Raw genomic sequence first — 26,023 nt, forward strand, 5'->3', positions numbered from 1 at the left:
TTTCCTGCTTTCAATGCAGATTCATTTTTCTAAGTTATTTGGTTAATTTTCTTACAGGGGCTAAACACTGCCCAAGTAATACTCTTTTACCGATTATTCAATCACTTGGCAAACCCTTTATTAGTAAATAAGTTTTGGCCTAGGCTTATGATCTAGATTTCATACTACACAGTCCAATTTGATGAAAATGCTTTAATTTTATGTTTTCAATGTGGATATACGTGCAAATTTTGTCCAAGCCAAAGCCCTTGAGAAGAAAAGCAGTTTTCTCCTGTTTTTCAAGGTAACTCTTTCCAATATAGCCCATTCCTTAAGCAAGATATTGGCAACAAAAATATTGGGAACCATTTCAAATGGTCTTGTTATATTTTAAAAGGTGAAGTCTCATTATGTTAGACACCTTTTCGGCAGCGACACCCTAAGCAGGTATGCAGCTTTTACAGATCCCTCCCTGTGTTTAAATTTGGCATCATCAATTTCCCTCCCTCCAGCAAGGCCATCTTCCTTGATCTCAGCAGCTTCCCCATCATGACATGTCTACACAATCAGTGAGGTTGCCCCGATTTCTGGCTCACCAACAGGATTGGAAAAGGACAGCTAAGTGGTAGAAATGGAGAGGTTCTGCCCAGACCACAGGGCTTAGCTCACTAGGTATCAAGTCCAGCTCACTTTCAGCTTCCTTTGCTAGGAAGGCTATTAGGGGCCGTTGTGATCTTAAAAGGCCAGAATCAGTTTCTTCTGTTAATGCAGAAGGCGGCAGTAAGCATGTGTGTGAGCTTTCCTGTTTCCTGTCTCCAGTTCCAGGAAATTATTAGGGGGTGAGAAGAAGGGACAGGCATGTTAAAGAGCTCAGAATTTACTAATCTACCAGCTGAGTGTTAGGGATTTTACTCCATGGATCTTTACTTACATTTATGACTCCTGTGGAATAAAATGGCCCCAGTGTCGGTCTTCATCCAACAGGTAGGGATGTAAAGTACCACCTGGCTCCATGTTCCCTGTGTAACACCATCTAGAGGACCCCCCCTTCAGCTTTCAGGACCAGGTCCACTCAGGAGGAACCACCCTGACCATGATTCTAGAGTGCAGGGTGCATGCATGGCTAATAGTCTTGGTATTCCTTATGATCCCCAGCACATCATACGCTCTACTGATTGAACTGAAGGAGACACAGGGAGCAGGACAGGAGGGAATGATAGAAAGAGGAGAGGGAACTACAGATAAATCATCATTTTCCCAAAACCCAGGTAGCTCATCCTGGTACAGCATCTTTTAATGCTCCATAGACTGAATTACATTTCAACCTGAAAACACCCCCTGGCAGTCCTCCACCCCCACACCATTTTGGAGAGTCTCACTTAAGAGATAATTTATGAAATATATTAACTCTGACTGTTATTTCATCTCTTGAGCTTATTCCTCCTGCCCCTCCTCTGACCACGTGCTAATATGTGCCCACATGCACACAGCCTACAAAGCACCAAGAAGCGGAGCCAAAGAGGAATTTAATAAGCTCCACAGCTCCTTTCTAGTCCCTTGGGTCAAGTTTTCATAGGAATCCGTGTATGTGGGAACCGTCACAATTTAGCTACAGGCAGGTCTTTGTATTCTCTCAACCTGGTGATAAAGGGGGAGAATGGAAGAGGAAAACAAGGTGGGAAGGCTTGACTCTGAATATTATAGGCGAGAGAACATTCCAGCAGGGATGAACTACAAGGAAAAATTTTTCTATTCAGTCACGTAATCTCTTTATCTTTATTCTCACCAAATCTCTTCTCTGGTCTCTCTTAACACAGCCAGTACTATTTTCCTACATCTCTCCCTCTCTTTCTTATCAGCCTGACCTTTTCACCCAAATCAGATCTCCGTTGCAACCTTTGCTTTAGCTTTGAATCATCTTCTTTTCCCCACAGGGCACAATCTACAAAGTCCTGAGCTCTTGCTGAAAATGATTTTAAAAACTTGCCCATCCAATTCAGACCCTCATCCTCCTTCAGCTGTACCACCTGTGCTAGCTGTTGCTCATTCCTCCTTCAGGTCCTCTCTCTACTCAGTTACTGACATCTTCCCATCACTCTCCCAAATCTCGTATTTATTCCTTTAGGTCCCGTACAATGATGTGCTCACCACCAGTCTCTCATATTTACCTCGTCTAAATTTCCTCCCTTTAAGTCCTTCTCTAATGAACTTCCTTCATGAAATTCTTCTGTGAAGGCTTTCACATGAAAACAACTACCCTCTAAAACAGAAAAATAAAACTATAATAAATTGCAAATGCTGTAAAATTAAACCATTTAGAGTAAGTAAATTATTCTATTTGAAGTCTGAGGTGTCCGACAAATCATCATCTACCATGTGGTACATGACTTACCATTAAAATAAAAACATTAATGAGAATAATAATAGTAACATCTTCTCCACAGATATATAAACGTGAGGATCCTAACTATGGTAATTTCTTATAAACAAAAGATAATTAATCAATTTAATATGTAACTATGTGACAAATCTTTTGAAGGATGGCAAAAAGCAAGGAAAAAAGCAAGATTTTATGTAATTTTTTGTAATGGCTAGAGGGAAAAATGGTTAATTATGTTTTTCAATGGAATTCTTTTGATCACTGGCCACTCAGTACAGTTTTCTTGATCCAGGTCTTCAAAGCTGGGATCGTAAGTTTTAATTCAAACGTTTTCAGCTGAACATTAATAACTAACTTTTCTAACTGCTAAACAGTGGTAATTAAATCAAACTGGTGTGGGTTACAGGACCAAAGGCTAACTGGGCAGTTGCCATTTTTTTTCTGGAATCACCTATTGTGTTTTCCCCGGATTGGGAGGCCCAGGCAAAGGCTCTGAATGGGGAGGGGTCACGGTTCTCTCCACTGCCACAGAAGATGTGAGGACGCTGTTTCTGTCTCACAAACACTCACCAGAATTGCAGAGTAGCTTCCCCCTCCCTCCCACATTTATTTGGTTGAAGGATCGTCAGACAAGAGAAAAACACTCCCTCCTTAGAATGTATTCTGCACGAGCTGCCTTTTTAGAAATAACCCTCCCAGGTGCCGGCATGAATATTCACCAGAGTGGATCCGGCACAGGGGCCAGTCTCCATGCCGTGTACACTAATCCTTCAAAATGTATTCCAGGCGAGCTACCAGGGTAAACTCCTGTACAGAAACTGGGCTTTCCGGTGATGGATACTGGATGGCTGAAAGAAGGAAATCTGAGCGAAGGAGGCAGAGATGAATAAATCACTCATATCTGTCTAAGGCTCTGGCACAGCTAGACTTTGCCACTTTGACTCAAGCACAGCATGAGGCTTCATTAGAAAACTGTAGTGTGTGAATTAAACTGTTTCTTTTGTTCATCTGGCTTAGCTTTCCTCATCAAGAAGAATAAACATTTATCTCGCCTGTGCCCCATAATCCTATCTGCTGGGCCCCTTTTTACTTCTTATTTTGGCTGATAGGACCGACATGGGCATCCTGAGAACACAGTCCTGGTACCATGCAGGCACCCAATGTGTGTGTGCATGCATCCACGTGCGCGCTACTTCCAGGGATATTTAGGCTTTCACACACACACACACACACACACACACACACACACACTCTATATCACTGCACGGACTCACATTCAGAAGGGTACAGACAGAAAAGATTAAGAACTCTCACAAGCCAGGGAAGGAATCATACCCAAGGTGGTGAGATTTCAGATTTCTCAGGATCCTCCCATTCTGGCACTGAATCCCCAAGAGCCAATACTGAGATTCACGCTGAGCAGCGGAGGGGGACCCAGTTAAGGCAGCCTGTCTGAGTCATGTGTGAGACTGTCATAACCACCACTCTTCACACAATCAATGTTTAGGTGTCAGGGGCCAGGAGACATTCCCGGGGTAACCTCCAAGTTGCTGATGCTGAAACTGTTACATCTTTAAGCACAATTTGTACCCTAAAAGCTTGGGGCACTCAGGAGCTTGGGGCATCCTAGTAGCTCAAAGGAAGAAGGAGCAGAAACATGTGAGAAGAAAACAGTGTGGCCTCTGTGACATTCAGGGCCAAGTTATCTTCTCAGCCTATTTGGACCATGAAGGACTCCACTGACTTTCCTGCAGCCTCTGACAGACAGAAGGACATAAGGACATTCCGAGGCAATGTGGTATAACTAGCGGCAGTGGCATCAATTGGGAAACAGGAGTTCCAACTCAGTCTCTGACTTGTGACCTTATCCTGTCAGATTTATAATCTGTTAAAAGGTAGGGTGGAGGCTAGGGGAAGAGAGGGAGATGGATTTTAATTTAGATGACCTGTGGTTCCTTTTATTTTAATCTGTTTTTTAAATTTAATTGCAAAGAAATACATGATAAATCCTTCGGTACTTCTTATAAAATATCCATTATAAAAAGGTATTATACTTATTGCAAAAAATGTAAACCAATATTTTCAAAAATGTTCTTTAGTAGCAGAACCCCTATTACAAACATCATCTTGGAAGAATCTCAATATCCATAACAGATAAAAGTAGACCTGCTCTACTAAGGTCAGAGTTGGGGCTGAAGTCTCACCTGCTAGGCTTCCTATTGGCCCCTCCTTTTGGCAGCCCCCAAAGATCATCCTGGACAAAGCAAAGCTGGAAAAACCACTGGGTCATGGTACGTATCTTGTCCCCAAATTACATGTTGATATCAATATTCATATCTTTTAATAACAGGCTTATAAGTATTATTATTCACATTTTTTGAAACCATGAAATGCAAATGGACTTCCCTAATTCTTCGTATTCTCTATATGGATCAGAGCTGTGAGTGAGGAAAGGAGCTGAATAGATTAAGCATTGGTAAACTATGTCCCATGGCTGCCTACTTTTGTAAATAAAGTTTTACTGGAACACAGCTATGCCCACTTGGCAGAGCTGAGCAGTTGTGACAGAGACTATAATTTACCAAGTCTAAAATACCTACTACCTGGCCCTTTACAGAAAATGTTTGCTGACACCAGGAACAGACAGAAAACTGAAGCTGTTCTTATTGAGCAGTAAAGAGTTATGGCACAAAGGCAAGAAATAAAGGTATAGTTTAAACGAAGGCTCAGCTTAGCCTAGAAATGTCTAAAATCTCTTTCCTCTGCTGAAAGTGTTTCAACAGATTTTCATGCAGCAAATTCCACAAGGAGTTTTTGGATTCTGCTATAGTCCTAATCCCACCTTTGTTACTGTGACAACTGTACTGATAATTCTTAGATTTCTTTTTACCCCCAATTTCTGGTATTTCTTCTAAGAGTAAAAGAACAAGAAAGGAAATGGGACCAAAAACAAAAGCTCCAATTAAAAATGAAAACCTAAAAATCATTCCCAAACCCTCCCTATTCCCTGGACTGATGAAAGGCCCCAGAGCTCCATTCTCAAATTGAACATGTGCAAACAGGATAGTCACTGACCACCACCCTCCAGATCCCTACTACAGGACATGGAAGTAGTAGGGTAGGATGAAGAAGTTATAGAGACATTTAAAGTCAATAAACAATACACAAAAAAGTCATATAGTCATCGAAAAGGCAGTTTATATAATAGCAGTAAAAAAATACTCTACCAGTTATAGAGGAAGATGACACCACAGACTAAACCACATCAATTAGGTAGACAGTGTTGAGTTGTTTATCAGTCACCAGGAGAAAAAAGATTTGTATGGACCTATCCCCTTGCTCTCTCTCCAGTTCTGTCTACGGTGATTATAAAAGGATCTTACAAGAAAGCTGACCAGGGCAGTCTATGATCACAGAACAACAAAAACCTTATAGTGCTTGGTGTTTTAACAGAACTACTCATTTGGAATCCTTAATGAAACCAATTTTAAATGGATGACTCTATTTAACACTGTCTTCCCAAATAGTTCCAACTAATTTCCATGAATTCTCTATTTTTTCTCTGAGTCTAACATATACAGCTAAAATCTTACTCTAGTGAACACAATCATGACAAAGCCACTTGCCTATTCTTCCAAGAAGGCTAATATCAACAAATATTATTTATCTGGTTCCACCAATTCTCAAACAATTCTCTATAGATAACGCTTTTTTTATTGTTTCTAATAGGGCTAGAATGAACTTCCTAATAAAGACATTATTTGATTATAGATCCTTTATTATTTTTTTAACCTCAGGGAAGAAATGAATACAGAAGGTTAGATTTCAAGAAAAGAATTGACAAGGGTTTGCATTAGATATCAGGGGCTAAGTAAATGGCATATGCCTAAGAGACTCAGGAACAAGACCTATTATCCTAGACAACAACCACCCTTTCCCACAAGGTTCTTTTTTTTTTTTTTTGACGAAGATTAGCCCTGAGCTAACATCTGCTGCCAATCCTCCTCTTTTTGCTGAGGAAGACTGGCCCTGAGCTCACATCTGTGCCCATCTTCCTCTGCTTTATATGTGGGACGCCTACCACAGCATGGCATGCCAAGCGGTGCCATGTCCGCACCCGGGATCCGAACCGGTGAACCCCAGGCCGCCAAAGCGGAACGTGCGAACTTAACCGCTGCGCCACCGGGCCGGCCCCTCCCACAAGATTCTTGAGGTAAGCATATGCCAAGGAAAGTCTCACAAAGTGAGAAGCAAAGGGACACTTCATTGCTATTAGAATTTTGGTCCAAAACTCTAACGCAAAAGGCACACGACAAGGAGCACTCCCTATTCCCAAGTTGGTTATGCCTGAACAGCTTCAACCAAAGCAGGCTAAGAGGCCTGCTCTGTCCCTTTTTCAACACCCAAAACTTATTCTTGGTTCCTACCACTACAATTTAAGGAAGGATCAACCCAACACACATTCTAGTACCACAGAAACAGAGTGAGTACAGAAGAGATCACTGTCCCCTGCTGCCTAGCACTGAGCTGTCCCTGGGCTGAAGCAGTAACCTTACCTTGGCTGCTCTAAGAGATAAAAGAGGAAATAAGAATGCTCAAGGAGAGAAAGGGATGGATCTGCTTACCACTTTGTTGTGAGGACAGAAGAGAGGAGAGGAATGAGGAGAGATGGGAGAGAGGTAGGAACAAAGAGAGAAGGCAAAGCCTCTTTCTAGAAGAACTGGTCCTGGCCCATGCCACTTAGGGCCCAGTGGGAGATGAGACACGAGAAGTGATTCCACTAAACTGTGGCCCACTCTCAGTCCTGCAAACTCACCAATCTGATCAGCATCTTCCCTGGAAAGGAACTAACTGCCTTGACCATGATCATCATTTTGGGGAGGAGTGAAGATGGGAATAAGGGAGGGCACAAAGAAATGGTGGAGGAAAAGGCAGAGGTATTTGAATTTCTTCTCCCAAGATCTAAAATCATGATATAGCTATTATCACTCTCCCACTGACTGTAGTTCTCATTTCAAATGTCCCAAAAGCCAGAAACACTCACTGCGATCCTACAAACAAAATATTACATTCCAAGTATTAGAGGAGGAAAAGACTGCAGGTGGTACGACAGTTGTTGCCCAATATCCCCTGTGAAAGTCAGAGGTCTTTTAAAGCACCATTTCATTCTAGGGCAGATGGGCATGATTGTTTTAACTCCAGATCTTAAAGACCAAAAATGTTAGTTCTAGCGGGACTTTGACATAATTAATCTGCCACTACAAAATAACATGGATGTGCAGGGAAGTTTCTGAGAATTTTATAAATACAGAAGAAAAGTCAACTCTCTATAACCTGGTTAGGTAAACAGGTGCTTTGGTTAATCAAATATGTCTGGTTAACAGATTCCATATGGATGGCCAATTTTAATGACAATTCAGATGTGATAAAATATACTTAGCTAGAGTAAAATCACACCAAATAAAATTTATTCTCCTTTTGATCAATCAGAAGGTAGCTGGGATCTTGCCCTGCCTCCCAAATTTCATTGGGGGCATCCACTATCCCTGCGCTGCTAAAGCACGAAGACCAGTGACAGAAAACCAGTACATCAAATGCCAGGGAGCAGTTTGTAATGGAAACATCATTTTTTTTCAAGAAATAAATTTTGTGAATAAAAACTCAACCATATATAATCAGTAATGTTCATTTTGGACAAGAATTACCCAGTAAGTAGATATAGGCTTTTTATTTACAGAACATTTTTGAAGCTGAGAATAATATAAAATACAATTATTATATTTACTGTTTTGGATACACCCAGAAGCTGTGTGCTTAAAGGGCATCTCTAAAAAATAAGTGAAAAAAAACCCCTACGGAATTATGCACTTTAAATGGGTAAATTGTATGGTATATGAATTATATCTCAAAAAGCTGTTTTAAAAAAATAAACAGAACACATAAACTATAGAGATTTACAAAAATTCCCAAGTAGATGTGAAATGTCAAGCGCGAGGCTGGCTGCTGTGGCAGAGTTGTTGAGTGGATGAGTCAACCCCCTAACACGACCCTCAACTTCTTTCCCACCTTGCCAGGGCCAACTGTACGACAGTTCTACATAATAATGAAGTCCAAGTCTGCTAGGTGGGGCTTTAAAGAAAGCTTGGGCTTTCCTAATAAAAAGGAACAGACTTGGCTGGCAGGGCTCTTCACCCTTGTATCCCTTTGTCCTTCTCCTTCTTCCTGCCTACGTACAGACATAGGAGCTAAAGCTGTAGCAGCTGTCTGGTTTCTCTGAGGCAGAAATACATGTGGAAAAGACCAAGAAACTTCAAGAGCTTACCAAATTGCAGAACCAGTACTAGGAGTCACCCACTTGTGGACTTTTTATTATGTGAGACCAAACCAAACGAACAAACAAAACAAAAATATTAAAAAACTAACATTTGAAAAGACTTTCCTAATTAGGTTCTTTGTTATTTGCAGCTAAATGCAAGCTCTTTCACAGCAAATGAGTGCTACCAATACAAACAAACGTTGTCAAGTCTTAGCCACAACCTTTAAAGAAAGTTTCTATAATTTACAACCTTAGGAAAGCAGGAGCAGGTTGACCAGAAGGTGCAGATGCCCTCTCTAACTGTCTTTTTAAGGCCATAGGAGGCTCTGCAGGATTGTGCAACAAACTGGAATCTTCCGAGCTAGAATTTTAGCACTTGTGGCACAGCCATGTTCACGGTGGGGGGAGAGAGAGAAAGAACTCAAAATATACTTTGGTTTCTTCATCTCCTGCATGGAGACAGTGAAGCAGTTAAAGACTGTAAGCACTGTAAGACATGGCAACGAAAAGGACCATTAGCGATTTCTAAACGTTAAACTGTACGGAAAATCTAAACAGACTCGCCTGGTGTTGTTACAGTAAAAGGGTAATGTGGCAAGCCTGGTAATATCATAAGCATTGAGAAACATGGTTTCAGACATCCTAAGGTAAAAGGCAGGAAGAGGATCCTTAACATGAGGTCTTAAGGGCACAAGGAAAGAAAATCCAGGGAGAAGTAAAAGCATACTCTGCAATTATCTATGTAACCAATACTTTTTATACTGAATCTGATACATTGTTGAAAGAGGCAACACAGCAGAAAAATAATGATTCCTCAGCTGGAGTTAAGCCTCTGAGTGTCCTGCAAAGTTGCTGAAAGGAGTTCTTGAGGGGCACCAAGCAGCCTGTCATCATAATCATTTTTCCTAGGAGAAGGATGCCGAATGGAGGTGGATAGAAGGAGAGGCAAGAAGAGGAGATGGAAGTTTTTCTTGATCTCAGTGCTTCTGATTGTTTTTAATTAGAGATACAAGGATGTTTTGGTCAAGTGCCTCTGTGGTTACCAGTTTACAAAGGGCTAAACTTTAAAAAAGAGAGACACTAACATCAGGTGCTACCAAGAGGCACCAAAAGTATCTTAACAAGGTGACAAAATTGGGGTCCTAGGAAACAAACTTTCGATTTGAGGGTGCCTAAGGAATTGAAGGTTTTCAAAGGTAAACTTTTGCTTTGGATTAATTCAAGGGTTAACTTTAAATGACTGTGACCTTTCACAGTTTTCAGAATAGCTTTATTCACTTGATACTCAAAAGATATATTCAAGCAATGTGACATATTAAACCTGTAGACATTTCAGTCAATTTGCTGAAAGTCCTACGCTTCTGTTAGCCCTCATGAGAAAAGCCTCATTTCGGTGACCCTGTGCAGCCTATCCTGAGGGTAGCAATGTGTAAACATCTGCTAAAGTAAAACCACAGAAGGAAGAGGTTGATGCTTCCCATTCATTTGCTCTTTCAAGGTGAATGATTCTCGTTTTTAATTGTTTAAAGCACTATTGGTGAAGTGATTATTTGTTTTAGAGAGGTCTCAAAAAATAATTCTGGATAATTACTAAATATACACTTGTGCATGAAATATTGGGTCAAATGGGATTGATATTCTTTGTAAAAATGTCTTCTTGATGAGTTAATCTTTGAAAACTAAAAGGATTTTCTTTTCACGTATCCAGCTATATTTTATGATGACTAGTTGTCAAGTTCTCTAATCACTCAAGAGAGAAAACTGGTTGACATGTGAGGTAAATCAAACACAAACACACACACACACTTTTTGGGGGGCATTGAACCTTTCCTGGTTTCCCAGAGGACATCTGAATTCTAGCACCCCTCTTGTATTTTTAACACGCAATTTAGTTGCCACAGCAGTATTTTCCAGTCTTGAAATACCTCTAGGATGAAACTGACTGAGGTATATTTACTATGCCCCCAAACTCTGCTATCTGTTTCCAGGCTCCAGGATTTCTGGTCCCCTACGCGTTCACACAGTTCAGACTCCCGCATCTACTGGGAACCACAGACATAATTTTTTATTCAACAATTTTTCTGGGAACCAGAGTTCTGAGGTCTGAGGGTGAAAGAGAAGACTCTACAGCGATGCAGATAGGCTGCGAGAGAAACAACACTTGGGAAATAAATCAGGGATCAGCAAGACAAGGAAGAATTCCTTGGTTCAGGGCTGTGACAGACGACGCTCAGCATGACTGATATGAAGCAAATTTTGTAAAATATCTTTCCCATTTCAACCAGAATTATAGGCAATCTTAATCCAAGCCAGAAGAGTCATATATTTAGATGTTTGTTGTATTCTTTAGACTATAAAAAGGAAATTTCTAGCTCTCTGGGTTGCAAAGTGGGCTGTGCTAATGTAAATAAATGTACTGCTTGCCTGTGCAGCACTCACACAGAATGAAATGGAAGTGGCATAAAACGTGGGAACAAGTGTCCTTACCTGCTAATGTCAGCGCCTAATACCAGAGCTTAATCTCAGTCATTTGCTAGAGATGCCAAATCTTAAAGTTTCCTCACACACACTTAGATCAGACACCCTGAGCAAATATGATGTCCTGTTTAGTTGATAGATAGAACTCCCTTTAGCTACACTAACATACACTGTTGTCAGTTCAGTCAGGGAGCGTGTAGCGTGTTGAGTACCCACAGCACAGCACAGAGTACTGTACTAGGCACATGGAAATCTTTGAAAAGACCCAAGTCCATCTCAGTAAGTCACTACCTTCAACTCAAGATTATCTGTGGTCTTATGAGAGATTGAGGGCAGCACAGATGTAGAAAATACTCAAATAGGGCCAGCCGGGTGGCGTAGCGGTTAAGTGCACACGTTCCGCTTCGGTGGCCCGGGGTTTGCCAGTTTGGATCCCGGGTACAGACATGGCACAGCTCAGCAAGCCATGCTGTGGTAGGCGTCCCACATATAAAGTAAAGGAAGATGGCACAGATGTGAGCTCAGGGCCAGTCTTCCTCAACAAAAAGAGGAAGATTGGCAGCAGATGTTAGTTCAGGCCTAATCTCCTCAAAAGAAAAGAAAAGAAAAGAAAAGAAAATACTCAAATAATTACAAAACATCATTTGAGTCATTAGTTTCAATTCCTCTCTCCATCCTTATCGACTAAGATTTCATTTGGAGCTATTAAATAGGAAACAGAATTGAATGGTGTGTCATTCCTCTCCTTTTTCTTTTCTGTTCCTATCCTTTGGGAGGGAAGTGGATGAGCAATAGCTGGCAGGTTGGCAAGCAGTGGGAAGAAGGAAAAATAGCAGTCAAAAAGGGGGTCTCAGTAATTTACAAACTGAATAGATAATCTAGAGGTGGCTATAGCCACACAATAGTGACAGGGCAGCTGAACCGGGCACAGGCTTGACAGCTCACAGAGAAAGAAAAATATTCCAGGATGAGTAAGAACCACAGTGGCATAGCTCATTTTTTTTTTCTTTTAAAGGATCAGCTTGCTATTGCTTCGTTTTATCTAGGTTCAATAACTGCAAGACGTAAACTGGTTTGTGGTTCAGACATTCTGTGCCAGATTAACTTTTGTAATTTATAGAACTGTTTTTTTCCCCTACTGCAAAATAAAGAAAGCCTCATCCCCAGATTAAGAGATTATGAATACCCATCAAGAATATACCTTGGGCTATTTGGTCCTAACATATTATATTCACATAACATTTTCCAACTGAGGAACTCAAAATATTTTGTGTCATTAATTCCGTAAACCTCACAAGACTCAGAGAGACTTTGGGTTTATTTAGCTGCATGTATCTGTGCTGTTTCATCTTGGACAGCCTACTTACTTACAATTAGGTTTGTTAAAGTATTATGGGTATTTTACTTACAGTACTGCACATATCAATTACAAAACCATTTTGAAGCTAATGTAAAAATTGTTAATTTAACTGACTGTCTTATAATTAGGGTTGCACAAAGTGCTATCATTTACTAGCTGAAAAAGACGGGGTGATAGGTGTACTTAACGTATAGCATATGATTTCTCATACTAGCCTGAAAACATTGAAAAGGGTATCATGATTAGCAAGTAGAAAGATAATAAGTCTTAAACTAAGGTGACGGAGGGACTATAAACTAAGACATTAGGTAGATTTGGTTAGTTATTATGACTCTATCCTGGTCTTTTTATGTGGTCAGGCCTCTGAAGATTTCCTGTTATTTAAATTTTAATGTTTTTAAAATGGCATGAAAATGATATAATTACTACAGTTACCTACTTTTAAGGTACATTCCAGGCAATTTCTCGCTTTCTCTCTCAAATAAAATGAATAACTTTTGCTGTGCCTGTAAACCTAGCAGCAACAAAGACAAACTCCTTTATTTTCCAGATATACAGCTGCTCCAGCTCTTGAGAAAGACAAGGGAATGCACAAGACGGCAAGAAAGTTTCCTGTTAAACTGCAAGGACTAGGACGCCTCCTGCTGTCTCTTCCAGGAGCTGGTTGCATAAAGCCAGGTCAGGAGCAAAGAAGGTGGCTTTTAAGGGCATGCTGGCCTCCTTACCCTGCCCCTTCTCTCCTCAGCAAAGAAAATTCCCCTCTCATGGTGCTAACGAAACACTGGGATGGGAGCTGCGGCCATGGGTGGGATGGTTTTGAGAGATGGTGACTGAATATAGAAACAGCAACAAAACTGGTCAGAGATGTCACCTCTCTCGCCTTGTCTCTTACTCTCTCCTCCCTCACTCTGCCCCAGCTACACTGGCCTCCTTGCTGCTCCTGCAACCTGCCAGACATGCTCCCCCTGGGGACCTTGGCACTCTACCTCCGATGCTCAACCCCCAGATCCCCAAATAGCTTGCTCTTCTCATCCTTCAGGCTCTGCACAGTGAGCCCTTCCCTGACCGCTCCATCTCAAGCTGCCCTGTCTCCACACCCTAGTCCTCTCCACTCATTGTTCCGTAGCACTACGAAATATCTAGCATGTCAAAAATAGTGTTGTTTATTGTTTCTCTTTCCCCCCTCCCAAGAATGTCAGTTCTATGAGAGCACCAGTGTTTGTTTTCTTATTTGATGCTGTATCCCCAGTGCTTAGAATAGTGCCTGGAACAGAATAAAACGTTTGATAAATGCTTGTTGAATCAGTGAAAGAAAATGGGCGAGCAGGAGATGACCAGAGATCATGTTTCAAGATCAGCCTCTCCAGGGTACCACAAGGGCAGTGGTACCAGACATACTTGCAGGATTAGGCTCCAGCTGACTGTGGTTATGTACAAGCAGTGTCTGTCAGAAAAGAAGGCTCTGCTTGCCCACCCAGTTAGGGCAAACTCTGAGGAAAGGAAAAATGGTTTCTGTGGAGGCAAAGAGACAAAAGAAATCTTTGTCCACAAAATAATGATGTCTTTTCTTAGGAATAAAGATTGCAGTGATTAAGATGATTCATGTTTGAGACCTTTGTCTTTGTAGTCACCCACTACAAAAAATCTGCATTTGTAAAGCCAATGTACCTTGTGATTAGGCCCCCAGAGTTTCCAGGATTGCCCGATCTCCTGCCTCTGAGAGATGGGGAAAGTATTAGTCTGTCGCTCTATAATGCTGTCCCTCTAGGTGTTGATTCAGAATCACTGGGCTTCTTTGGGTACAGTGACCAGGAAAGCAAGTCAGTCATCACAAGTAATAGAAGCTGTGGGTCAAATGTCACTGACTAATGAACCTGTCATTGGTCAATTACCCATCCCCATGAAGAGGTGCCACTGATCTGGTTTCCTACCAATAAACATCTATCTGGGCACATCAGCTCTGCTAACCACGGGCTGCCAAGATATCCAGCATCGTCCACAGGCATTGGTGGTTAGGAAATCCCTCTCCCTTTCTTCTTACTAATGTCACAGAAGAGGCAAATGCAGTTCCTCACAACATAATGTTCGTTTCACAGAGACGTGTCTCTTTGAGCGCTCAGCCAGTTATACAGGGCTTCAATTGCATGGATTTTCTCACTGCAAAAACAATAGCCGGGCTTAAAGAAGTTGGAGGCTTCACACTGCGCTGAGATATACAATTCTGCCTTTGGCTGTGCTCATGCTCATCATTTCCCCTCTGAGTCAGGAAAAGAAAAATTGTTTGGGGGAACCATTTTCATTCCACATTTAAAGAAAACCAAATGGGCACTGTTCTCTCTTGCCTTAAGCCCCTTTTTCTGTAGTCAGCCTCAATATCTTCGATTCTTTAGGTAGACTTAGAGGCCAAGGTGGCCTTGGCACACGAAGAGCCTGTTTATCTCAGAGATGTCACCTTGGCAATGAACTCATGAGGTCCCTACTAGATCTAAAATTCTAGATCTCCTACCATACCTGCTATAATTGCCTTTATCTTGACAGACTACCTCATCTGCACATTCAATCTATCAAGGGATGCTTGTTCTGAGTTGCCATAAGCTTTACATATCAGGAGAGGCTAGGAGGAGGCAGCAAGCAAACAAGTATAATACAAATACGACAAATGCTCTGGTAGGAATTACATACAGAATGTATGGGATCATTGAAGAAGGATGTCTAAATCAGCCCAGGACATGATGGAAAGTTAGGGAGGCATTCCCAAAGGAGTGGAGTCTTAAATAGGGAATAAGCATCAGGTAAAAAGGGGGTGATAAGAAGGTAGTAAGAGACACCAGCAGTGAGAACAGCATGTTCAAAAAGTTGAAGGCATGAGGGTAAGAGAGGGTGACACATCCATGCAAAACTGAAAGTAGCTGGATAGGCTGAGACGGAGTATGTGTAAGGGTGAGTGCAGAAGCAGGAGACAAGGCTGTATAGACAGGAGCAAGTCAGATTGTTCTTAAATGCCTCCATCTGAACTTTCTCCTGAAGGCAGAGTAGCCATGAATCCTCTTAGGAAGGGGTGTGACCACATGGGACTTGTGGTAACAGTGTGGGAGATGGTTGCAGGTGGGGAACGAAGGGCCAGATGGAAGTCTGGACGACCAGGCAGAGAAGAGAAACTACAAAGGTACAACTATGGTAATGGCAGTGGGGATGGAGAAGAGGGAAAGGATTTGCGAGATATGTAGGAGCTGGTATTGACAGAAATTTACAGCAGACTGGTTGAGGGAGGAGGTGAGGGAGATGAAGAAATTTAGGAAGATTCCCCTGTTTTTGGCTCAGTCAATAAACAGACCAATGGTGCCACTGAACGAGATGGGGAAATCACAGCATGAGGCAACTTGAGCAGGGGAAGGGGAGGATAATGGAATTCCATTTCTGACATACTGGTTTGAGATGCACATGGAACATTGTTAGGTGGGGGTGGTGTGGTGTGGTGTGGGGTACCAGGTAAGCAGATAGAATACAGGGAACATTAAAAGAGAGTGGGCAGAGCTGCTAAGCTGCCAGTTTGCTTCCATCTTCATTGGCAAGAAGACTGGTCTTCAAATTAGAAATGGCAGAACAAACATAATAAAGAGAAAATTGAAGCCCCAAATAGGTGAAGTGAAAGAAAGAGAGTATCTAGTCAATTTAAATGATTTCAAGTCTCTTGGCTCAGATGAGTTACACCCCAAGCCTGCTGAAAGAAATTGCAGATGTAGTCTCAAAGACACGATTGGTAATCTTCAAGAAATTGTGGAGACTATAAGGAGCGTCAGTGACAAGTGAAGGACAACTGTTTCCCAGATTTTTCAAGTGAAGAAGAATAGACTGCAATGGGAAATATTTAGATAAGTTTCACACCATCTATGACAAAAATTCTAGAATGGCTTATTAAATAGATGGCTTATGATTACTTCAGTTAATGCATGCAGTGAGAAAAAGGAAGGAAGGGGTGTTGTTTGCTATGTGACTGAAGTTTATTTTTACTAGTAGCTTGTCCAGACTGATTGTGGCTTTTCTCTTCCCCTCTCCTAAGCACAGAGTGAGTTGTCTGGTCGGCAGTATGAACTCAAGGCTTCTCTGTCTGTGATTTGGTACTTAACCTATGGTACTCAGCCTGTATGCGGCCCTTTATGAAAAAGGGTTGACAATTTAAATGAAGAAATTCAAAGTCTGAATTCTCCAAGAAATCCAGCATCATTGACCAGGGTGCCCCTGGGAACTGGCCAGCAGCAATAACCTCTGTGGTTATTACCCTAAACATCAATAAACCTTTGCCTATTAGAACCCTACTACCTTATTCTTTTGTGCTATTTCTCTTTATACATACTGTCTTCAAAATGAGACTAGGAAACAAAGCAAATGTGGTGGAGCATGATGGGGGAAACACAGTCATGTCCTGCCAACATCTCTACCCCTGGCAGGCTAAGATACAACGTAAAATATCTTATCTAACGTTAAATAAAAAAAAGAAATACAAAGATACATATAACATTAGTCTCTCAGAAACCTTAGAACCTTAAAAAAAAAGGCAGGCTATTCAAGATCCAGACAGCACCCTTGAACTAAAAGTACAGCTTCTGGGGGATGTCACCAGTCTTGTGTTTTAAAATTATATAATCCTATAAATCAAGCAACCTGGGTTAAAGTTCTCTTCTTAAAACAACACAAAAAATGAAAGTAACAACCAAAAACCCAGAAATAAAGATGACTGAGAATACCTTTGAGAACCAGGCCTCATATTCAGATCTGTTTGGTTCATATGTAAAGTCATTTATTAAGGTTGAAAATGATTTTTGATTCTATGTAACCTCTCTTGACATTATCCGCAAGTCCCTATCCAATACAAACTGAGACTTGAGAAGGAGGTGAGCCACACCCAAGGAGGAGCCTCTAATCTAGTCCCTCCCCAAGTCCAACAGCTGGGTGCATCTCCCCACCAGAAAATCCAAACAAGCGCCCTGTATCCCTTCCCCACCCCTTCAGCCCCTGCTCAATATGCAGAGCAAAGAACAGAAGAGTGTCTTCACTGAAGTTATTGGGACCATGACTATACCAAAACACAATTTGCACACGTCTTCCATTTTAAAAGTAGTGCATGAAAAGGAATCTTCTTACCGTATTGACCCGATCATGTATGGCTGTGCTAGTTGAACCATAATGGCACCACTTCCTAACTGATGACATGTATAGCCAGAATCCCAATCATAATTCTTGGTGTCCCCATTCAGCAAGGCATTTCGGCTCCGACTGACTCCTTCAATCACACTGGCACAATCAGCAATTGTTGCAACGTTCTCCATGGGAACTGTGAATCCAATACAAGATTCAGCATCAAGATAAGAGAAGCCAAATATATCCCATAGTGTGCTATGAACAAAATTAATTAATTACTATCTCAAGTCAACAATAAAAGGGAAATTAGAATATCTTGATTATCTCAAGATATGAACACATTTTCCATGCCAAACAGTTTTTCTTTTTTTAAAGTTGAACCTAAGGTTGGAACAAACCAAACCACATGTAGCAATTAACGCTATAGTATTTTATTATAAAGAAACATGACACCCCACAAAACAAGGAATGGATAACTACATTGTGAAATATTACTACAATGGGAAACTACACAATAATTGAGATTAATGAACTACAACTATGTACAAATAGATGAATCAAAAAGCATAATATTGAGTGAAAAAAACCAAAGCACAGAAAAACACAGAGTATGAGTTCATTAATACAAAGTTAAAAAAAGGCAAAACTAAAAATATACTTTGTTTAGGGATACATTCGTAAGTGTAAAACTAAAAAGGAAATCTAGGGAATTATTACAGTACATTCAGGATAATTTGTCTGGGGAAGCGGGAGATGAAATCTTGCCCCGAGGGAGCCCCAACGATGGGCCCAAACATTTACTGATTTCATTTCCCAGATGAAATCCTGCAGGGGCTTCAAAAGTACTGGTCTTGTTCTGTTCTTAAGCTGGGTGGTAGGTACAGAGGCACTTGTTTTAATAGTATTCTCTTAACTGACATACTTATTACACTTACTACGTATAATAAATTTGTTTAAAGATTCAGTGTTTTAGAATTCATAAAGCAGGAAAGTGATCCAGGACACAGTACCAATGCCTTTTTAGAATATACAGTTGTCCTCAGCCAGGATTCATTTTCCTTTTTCATTTGTTTATTTACTATTCTACACATTCTACTATTTCAACACATATGCTCTTCTCCTTTGTTCATGAACTGCTGTATATTGAAACACCAGCTCTGTTTTGATTCTCTCTCTTACTTCAAATCCATATCAACCTGTTCATTTATAAAAGTCAAGGGCTTCCACAAAATGATAGCTGTCCAAAAATGATGTCGATTCTCTAAACACTGAGAAGAGAGTGATAAAAGGTGAGGCCTTTCAAGTCCTCTGGGACCTCTTCTGTGCATTTAACCAGGGCTGGGGTTTCCTTCAGACATTTAAGTGATTCAACCCAAATCTACAATTAACCCTGGCTACTGACATTCAAGATTTATAGCTTACTTTACATAATCTTAAAATAGATTGGGAAAAAAAAGACTTTTTTTTTTTGAGGAAGATTAGCCCTGAGCTAACTGCTGCCAATCCTCCTCTTTTTGCCGAGGAAGACTGGCCCTGAGCTCACATCCATGCCCTTCTTCCTCTACTTTATATGTGGGACGCCTACCAGCATGGCTTGCCAAGCGGTACCATGTCCGCACCTGGGATCCGAACCAGCGAACGCCAGGTTGCCGAAGCGGAATGTGCGCACTTAACTGCTGTGCCACCGAGCCGGCCCCAAAGGACATTTTCTCATTAGATATATACTGTACTTTTCAGTACACTATTATACTTTCTGAAAAGAGAGAGGGTGAGCAGTACTACCACCATGCCAAAACATTTCTAGCTTTCTAATGATGTGGAGTAAATCATCTTACATGTATCTTCTACACAATGCATTTGTTTTCCAAAGTTGGGCATGCCGGTACTTGAGCCCTCCTCTCATATACCTTCACTAATTGCTTTGCTCTCTGCAGATGGTGACAGCCACCCACAGATCAATAAGAGACGAAGGGAAGGAGGAAGGAAGAGAGGATGGATTTTTTGGTGATAAATCCCTTGACCGTGAAGCTTAACTCCAAAGCAACAAGTTGAAACACTAGTGAAATAACCTGTAAGGACAGTTTCCGTGCAGAGAAGGAGCTTAGAGAGAAGCTCCCCATGACCTGGGAAAGAGACAGAGATGAAGAACTATATTTAGAGGCTAAGTCATGGTGCCTCTATCTCACGGAACAGGAGAAGTATTCAGTTATTTGGAAGAGAACTTAAGGAAGCGGCACAAGACACACGGTAAACCAAGCTGAGACATAAAATAATACTGACAGTAGCTCCAGGCTGCAGTAACAGACGGCCCTCACCCCCCCAGTTGCTTAACACAGAACAGGGTTATTTTTCACTCACTCTGTATATTCAATGACCATCAGCAAAGTGGCTCTGCTCATTGTATCGCTCAGGGACCCAAGTGACAGAGGCTCTGGATTGATGTGTGCTTGCTCAATCACAGCAGCAGTGGGAAGAGAGTGAGCTGGGTACTGGCTCTGAGAACTCTTCCCCAGAGGTAACACACATCACTTCGCTCACCTTTGGTCGACTAAGGCAAGCCACAGGGCCTTACCTAACTTCAAAGAGGGCAGGAAAGTACAAGCCTGCTGTGTGTCCAGGAGAAGGAAAGGTATGTCTGGTGAACAACATTAACATTTACCACTAACATTAAATCAGCACAAAGGAACATTCAACAGACAGATAAATCTAGTTCATTTTGTAAACTATATAAAATATTTCCATGTGTAAATATTCCAAAATTTATATACAGTTGTCCCTTGGTAGCACTGGCAGATTGGTTCCAGAACTCCCCTCAGATACCAAAATCCACAGATACTCAAGTCCCTTACAAAAAATGGCATAATATCTGCATATAACCTCTGCACATCCTCCTGTATACTTTAAATCATCTCTAGATTACTTATAATACCTAACACAGTGCAAATGCTACGTAAATAGTTGTTATACTGTATTTGACGCAACCACTGTAGGCCTTTGAATCCAAGGTTGGTTGAATCTGCGGATGCAAAATCTGAGGATATGGAGGGCTGACTACATCTCGTCTCCTACTAAGGGATATTTGGATTGTTAACATTGTTTCCTTTGCAATTATAAAGACGTCTTCTTGTGTATATCTCTAAGAGTTTCTTCAAGGAATACATAAGACTTATACATATATATGAAAGTAGAATTACACTCACGACTATGAGTCACCTTCAACTTCCTGGATACTGCCAAATTACTCATCCAAGTGGTTGTAGAAATTTACACTCTCAACTCATAGTTCCACATCCTCACCAACTCTTGGTAATGTCAGATAGATGAGTGTGTCATGATATCTCAAAGCGGTTTTAGTTTTTTGTTTTTTTGGTAGATGAAGTTGAACATTTGTTTCTCTTTTTTTCCTCTGGAATCATTCTCCATCTCTCTTCTGTAAACTGTCTAACTTTTGTCTATTTTTCCATTGTTTCTCTAACTGATTTGCAGGATGCCAATCCTTTGTTGGTTAATGTATTGAGTTGAAATATTTAATCTTATCCTTTATGATTTCTGCTTTTCCTTTCTGGTTTACAAATTCTTTCCTACCCTAAATTCATAAAGATCTTTATCTATATTTTCTTCTAAAAGTTTTCAATTTTGCTTTCCACGTTAGGTTCTTTAATCTGTTTAGGATTTATTTTTGGTCTGCTGTGAATGGGGATCTACTTTCATCTTTTATTCATAAGGTTAGTCACTTTCCCTAGCATCTTTTAATGACCCCTTGCCCCTGCTAATTTATGTTCCTTTAGTCACATACAGTTTTTATATATATTCACATCTCTTTTTAAGATCTGGACTGTGTTTCACTGATCTGCCTAGCCTTGTGCCTTTACCATGCTGTTTTAATTACTGTAATTTTATAGTCATCTTAAAGTCTGATAAAGTGAACACTTCCCCTTCCTCTCCTCTCCCTTCTCCTCTTTTCTTCAAAATTATCTTAGTTATTCTTGGCCCTTCCAGGAAAATTTTCATCTTGCTTAAGGTTTCAAATATACTGGCATAAAATTTTTCACAGCATGCCCCTTTTTTCATTCCAACTATTTTTATTTGTACCTTTTCTTTCCTTTTTTGATCAGTCTTATACAAGTTTGTCTACTTTATTAGTGTTTTCAAGGAACCAACATTCGGCTTTGTTGGTTCTTTTCTCTATTTCCTACCTCACTAAATTCTGTTCTTTTTATCCTTTCTTCCTCCTAATCCTTTGCAATTACTCTATTTTTTTTCTCTTAACTACTTGAAGTGAACATCTAGCTCATTAATCTTTCTTCTTTTTTAAATAAATGCATTTAAAGCTAATATTTTACCTCTAAGTCCTGCTTTACTCCTTAAGTTTTGATATGGGGTGTTTTGAGGGGTACTGGTCAGGATTGTGTAGAATTTCCCTCAATTTGGGTTTGTCTGATACCTAGTGTTTTCAAAGCTGATCGCTTCTTAATGTTTTCTAAATTCCATTATGATTTTTCCTTGACCCATAAATTATGCAGAAGTATGTTTGTAACTTTCCAAATATAACTTTTCAAGTTATCTTCTTGTTATTGATTTTTAATTACACTGCAATGTGGATTAAAAAACACGGTCTGTATGATATTGACTTTGTAGAATTTGTTGAGATTTGCTTTGTGGCCTAGTACATGGTTAATTCTTATTAATATTTTATGAGTGCCTGAAGAGAATATGTATTCTCTAATTTGAGAGACATTATGTTCTATATATATCTACTATATCAAACATTAATTGTGTCGTTCAAATTACTAACGTGCTTAGTAACTACTGGGAGACATGTGTCAAAATCTCCTGCTATGACTATAGATTTGTTAATTTCTCCTTATAATTCTGTTAACTTTTGCTTTATATATTTGGAGACCATGTCATTTCACATATGTCATTTTAGAATTATATCTTTTTGGTGGATTAAACTTTTCATCATTATGTAGTATCATTCTTTATCCCTAAATAATGGTTTTGCCCTAAAGTCTACATGGTCTGATGTCAAATAACTATAGTACCTTTATTTTGGCTACTATTTCCTTAGCATCACTCCACTTTCTATTTCTCTGGTCTCCTGTAACAACATATAACTAGATTAAAAAGACATCAATGTCCTTTGTCTTTTTAACTGACTTACAATAATTTACGTGACTTACAATAATTGTTTTTACTAACATATTTAGACTCACTTTTGCTTTCTATTTATAAGTTTTTTCTTTGCTGCTTCCCCCACCTCTCTGTCTACTCTGTTCCTGTTTTCTTTTCCTTTTTTTTTTGAGGAAGATTAGCCCTGAGCTAACATCTGCTGCCAATCCTCCTCTTTTAGGGAGGAAGACTGGCCCTGAGCTACATCCATGCCCATCTTCCTCTACTTTATATGTGGGACGCCTGCCACAGCATGGCTTGCCAAGCAGTGCCATGTCCGCACCTGGGATCCGAACCTACGAACCCCAGGCCACCAACGTGGAACCTACAAACTTAACCACTACACCACCAGGCCGGCCCCTGTTCCTGTTTTCTGATGGACTGAGAGTTTCCTTTATTTCCCCCACCAGCTACCTTTACTGATTTAGTTTGGAAGTTACATATTCTATTTCTATTCTTTTACTAAATTTTAGAAATGCGTATCAGACTTAACAATGCTTAAAATGAAAAATCACATATTCCCTTCTCTGGAACAATATGAAAGACCTAACAATTTTTAATACCCATCAACTTGCCTCCTGGCTCGTTTGTTTTGTTATCTAACATTTTAGTTCCACCTTTTTTTATACTCTATCAGTCATCATTATTATTTCATACAGTTAAAACTTATTTATCCACATTTACCAATTTATTCACCATTACTTTTTTTTTATAGTCTCCTTTCTTGTTGGTTCAACTTCCTTCTTTCTAAGACATGTTCATTAGTATTCAGCAAAGTCTTTGTTTGAAAGCATATTTTGCCACCTCTCTTGACAAACAGTTTAAGTGGACGTAGAACCCTCAGTTCGATGCTGCTTTCCACAGCACCGTGAAGCCAGTCTTCTGCAGTCTTCTGGCTTCTACTGTAGGTCTGCTTTTCCTCTAACTGCTATCACTGTTTTTTCTCTACAGTTTATTTTAAGGTTTTCTCTTTGGTTATGATATTATGCCGTTTTACTGTGTACCTAGATGCAGATCAAATTTATCCTGCTCAGGACTGAATATGAGCATTTATGGCTTTTATCAAGTCTGGAAAATATCAAACCTGGCCATTATTTCTTTGAGTATCGATTCTCCCTCACTTTATGTTTTTTCTTCTTCTAGAATTCCTATTAGACCTCTGCTGGAACTTTTCATTCCATCCTCTATATTTTTAAACTTCTTTTCATTTTTTTCTCTTTACTTCTTTTTGAAGCATTTTGGGTAACTTCTTAAAATTACTATCTGTGTTCACTAATGATCTCTGGTTGTATCTAATCTGCTGTTTAACCTGTCCACTGAGTTATTAAAATTTCACTAGTAAACAAAAACTCCATAGTACTAAAAATAAATCAGTTAGAGCTATGTGTATCAACAAGAGTCAATCTCTCAAAGAAAGGTGGTTAAGAAGAGCAACTCAGGGCCAGCCCAGTGGTGCAACGGTGAAGTTTGAATGTTCCGCTTCTGCAGCTCGGGGTTCGCTGGTTCCGATCCGGGGTGCAGACATGGCACCACTTGGCAAGCCATGCTGTGGCAGGCATCCCACATATAAAGTAGAGGAAGATGGGCACAGATGTGAGCTCAGGGCCAGTCTTCCTCAGCAAAAAGAGGAGGATTGGCAGCAGATGTTAGCTCAGGACTAATCTTCCTCAAAAAAAAAAAAAAAAAAAAAAAAAAAACAGAAGAAGAGCAACTCACAGAAAACTAGAGTACCATCCCACTTCTATTGCTTAGTGATACAGACCTATGTGGTGAAATTAGAAAGGAAAGCTAGGGAACAGCAAATACTAAAATTCAGACAAATAGTTCTGGATAGGAAGATGGTGGTGATGCAACTAGGGGAGGGACACACTGGGGCTTTAAAGGTTTGGTAGTGTTCCATTTCTTCAGCTGGATGGTGAGCATACACATGTTCCTGCTCTCCAAACTTTACATACATGTTCTTTTGCATACATGGAATATTAGTTTGTGTGGTTTTTTTTGTTTCACACATTTTAACACTGTTTTTATGAAACCCAGAAAGATGGCAAGCCTCTGAAAGGATAAAACATTTTATGATTATTTTGAACACTGATATCCTCTGTAGCATCCACTAGGTCTTACCAGCTGTCTTTGTTGATTCTCCCTGAGTTTGTCGATTTCCACCTACCCTACCCTACTGCTTCACAATTTTATGCCTAGCTGATCTGGTTTTAACTAGCGGTCAATTAGTATATCAGTACCAGAGACTATCACAAAATCATTACTGACATGGCTTCAAACTCTCTGAGAAATATGGCTGGGGTAAGCACTCAGAATTCCTTTTCTACAGACACATTTATAAATGAGTTTATTAAAGAAGATTCTTTCATTCTCTAACATTTTCTCTAAGCAAAACTGTTGTAGTAATATCACTCTCTGACCCTCTGGAATCTTGAGGTGGTCTAACATATATGCAATGTTAAAGAATTTTGCCTTCTTAACTAGGAATCCTGTATTTGTGTTCCGGAGAATAGCAAATGATAGTTCCTACTTTGATCTTGACATAATTATTCATTAATATTTATTGGTAAAAGTCTAGATCTACAAAGCGTGCCCAACACAGACACATCTCAACATATACACACAGATATGGACTATATTAGTGAAATCTACCCAAGTCCCAAATTTTCCTTTCAAGAAATAGCTTTTGCTAGAACTCTTCTAGTAACTTGATAAGCAACTGTATCTACTTCATAAGGTACAAAATCATAAGATTACCAATTCTCTTAATTCTCATGCCTCTTTTTTGATAGAGTTAAATTAACAGTGTAATGACCAGATGATGCCAACAAGTTGAAAGAAGAGAAGGACAGGGACCTGGGCACAAACCCAGTGGATAACAACCTTCTGTAAACAACTAAGATGAGACCATCATTCTAGCACTGTGCCAATTCTTAATATTAAAATCAGTATTCCAACCTGATCTAACCTGACAATTGGAGATTCAGAATGTGAGTTTCATAAGGGCAGGAACTTTTCTTTCTTGTTTTCACTGCTGTGTTCCCAACTGCCATGAAAAAGTGCCTAGCATATAGCAGGTGTTAAATAAATATCTGCTGAATGAATGAATCGGAGCTGGAAAAGGATGCTTAGGTTGTGGCTTAACATAGTTCCTTACCAAAAGCTGGAAAATCTAAGTTACTGAATAAAGCAGAAAAAA

At 40.1% G+C, this 26,023-nt stretch overlaps 1 protein-coding gene across 1 annotated transcript in view; it reads right to left on the bottom strand.

Moving 5' to 3' along the window:
• The window catches only part of BTBD9 (BTB domain containing 9), a 381,803-nt gene that overhangs the window by 85,816 nt on the left and 269,964 nt on the right, over positions 1-26,023 (bottom strand). Inside the window, exon 8 of the mRNA XM_023624248.2 lies at positions 17,656-17,845. Within this exon, the coding sequence (XP_023480016.1) occupies positions 17,656-17,845 (190 nt within the window). The remainder of the gene's footprint in view (positions 1-17,655; positions 17,846-26,023) is intronic.

This window comes from Equus caballus, chromosome 20, assembly GCF_041296265.1.
Source record: "Equus caballus isolate H_3958 breed thoroughbred chromosome 20, TB-T2T, whole genome shotgun sequence".
NCBI classification, from domain to species: domain Eukaryota; kingdom Metazoa; phylum Chordata; class Mammalia; order Perissodactyla; family Equidae; genus Equus; species Equus caballus.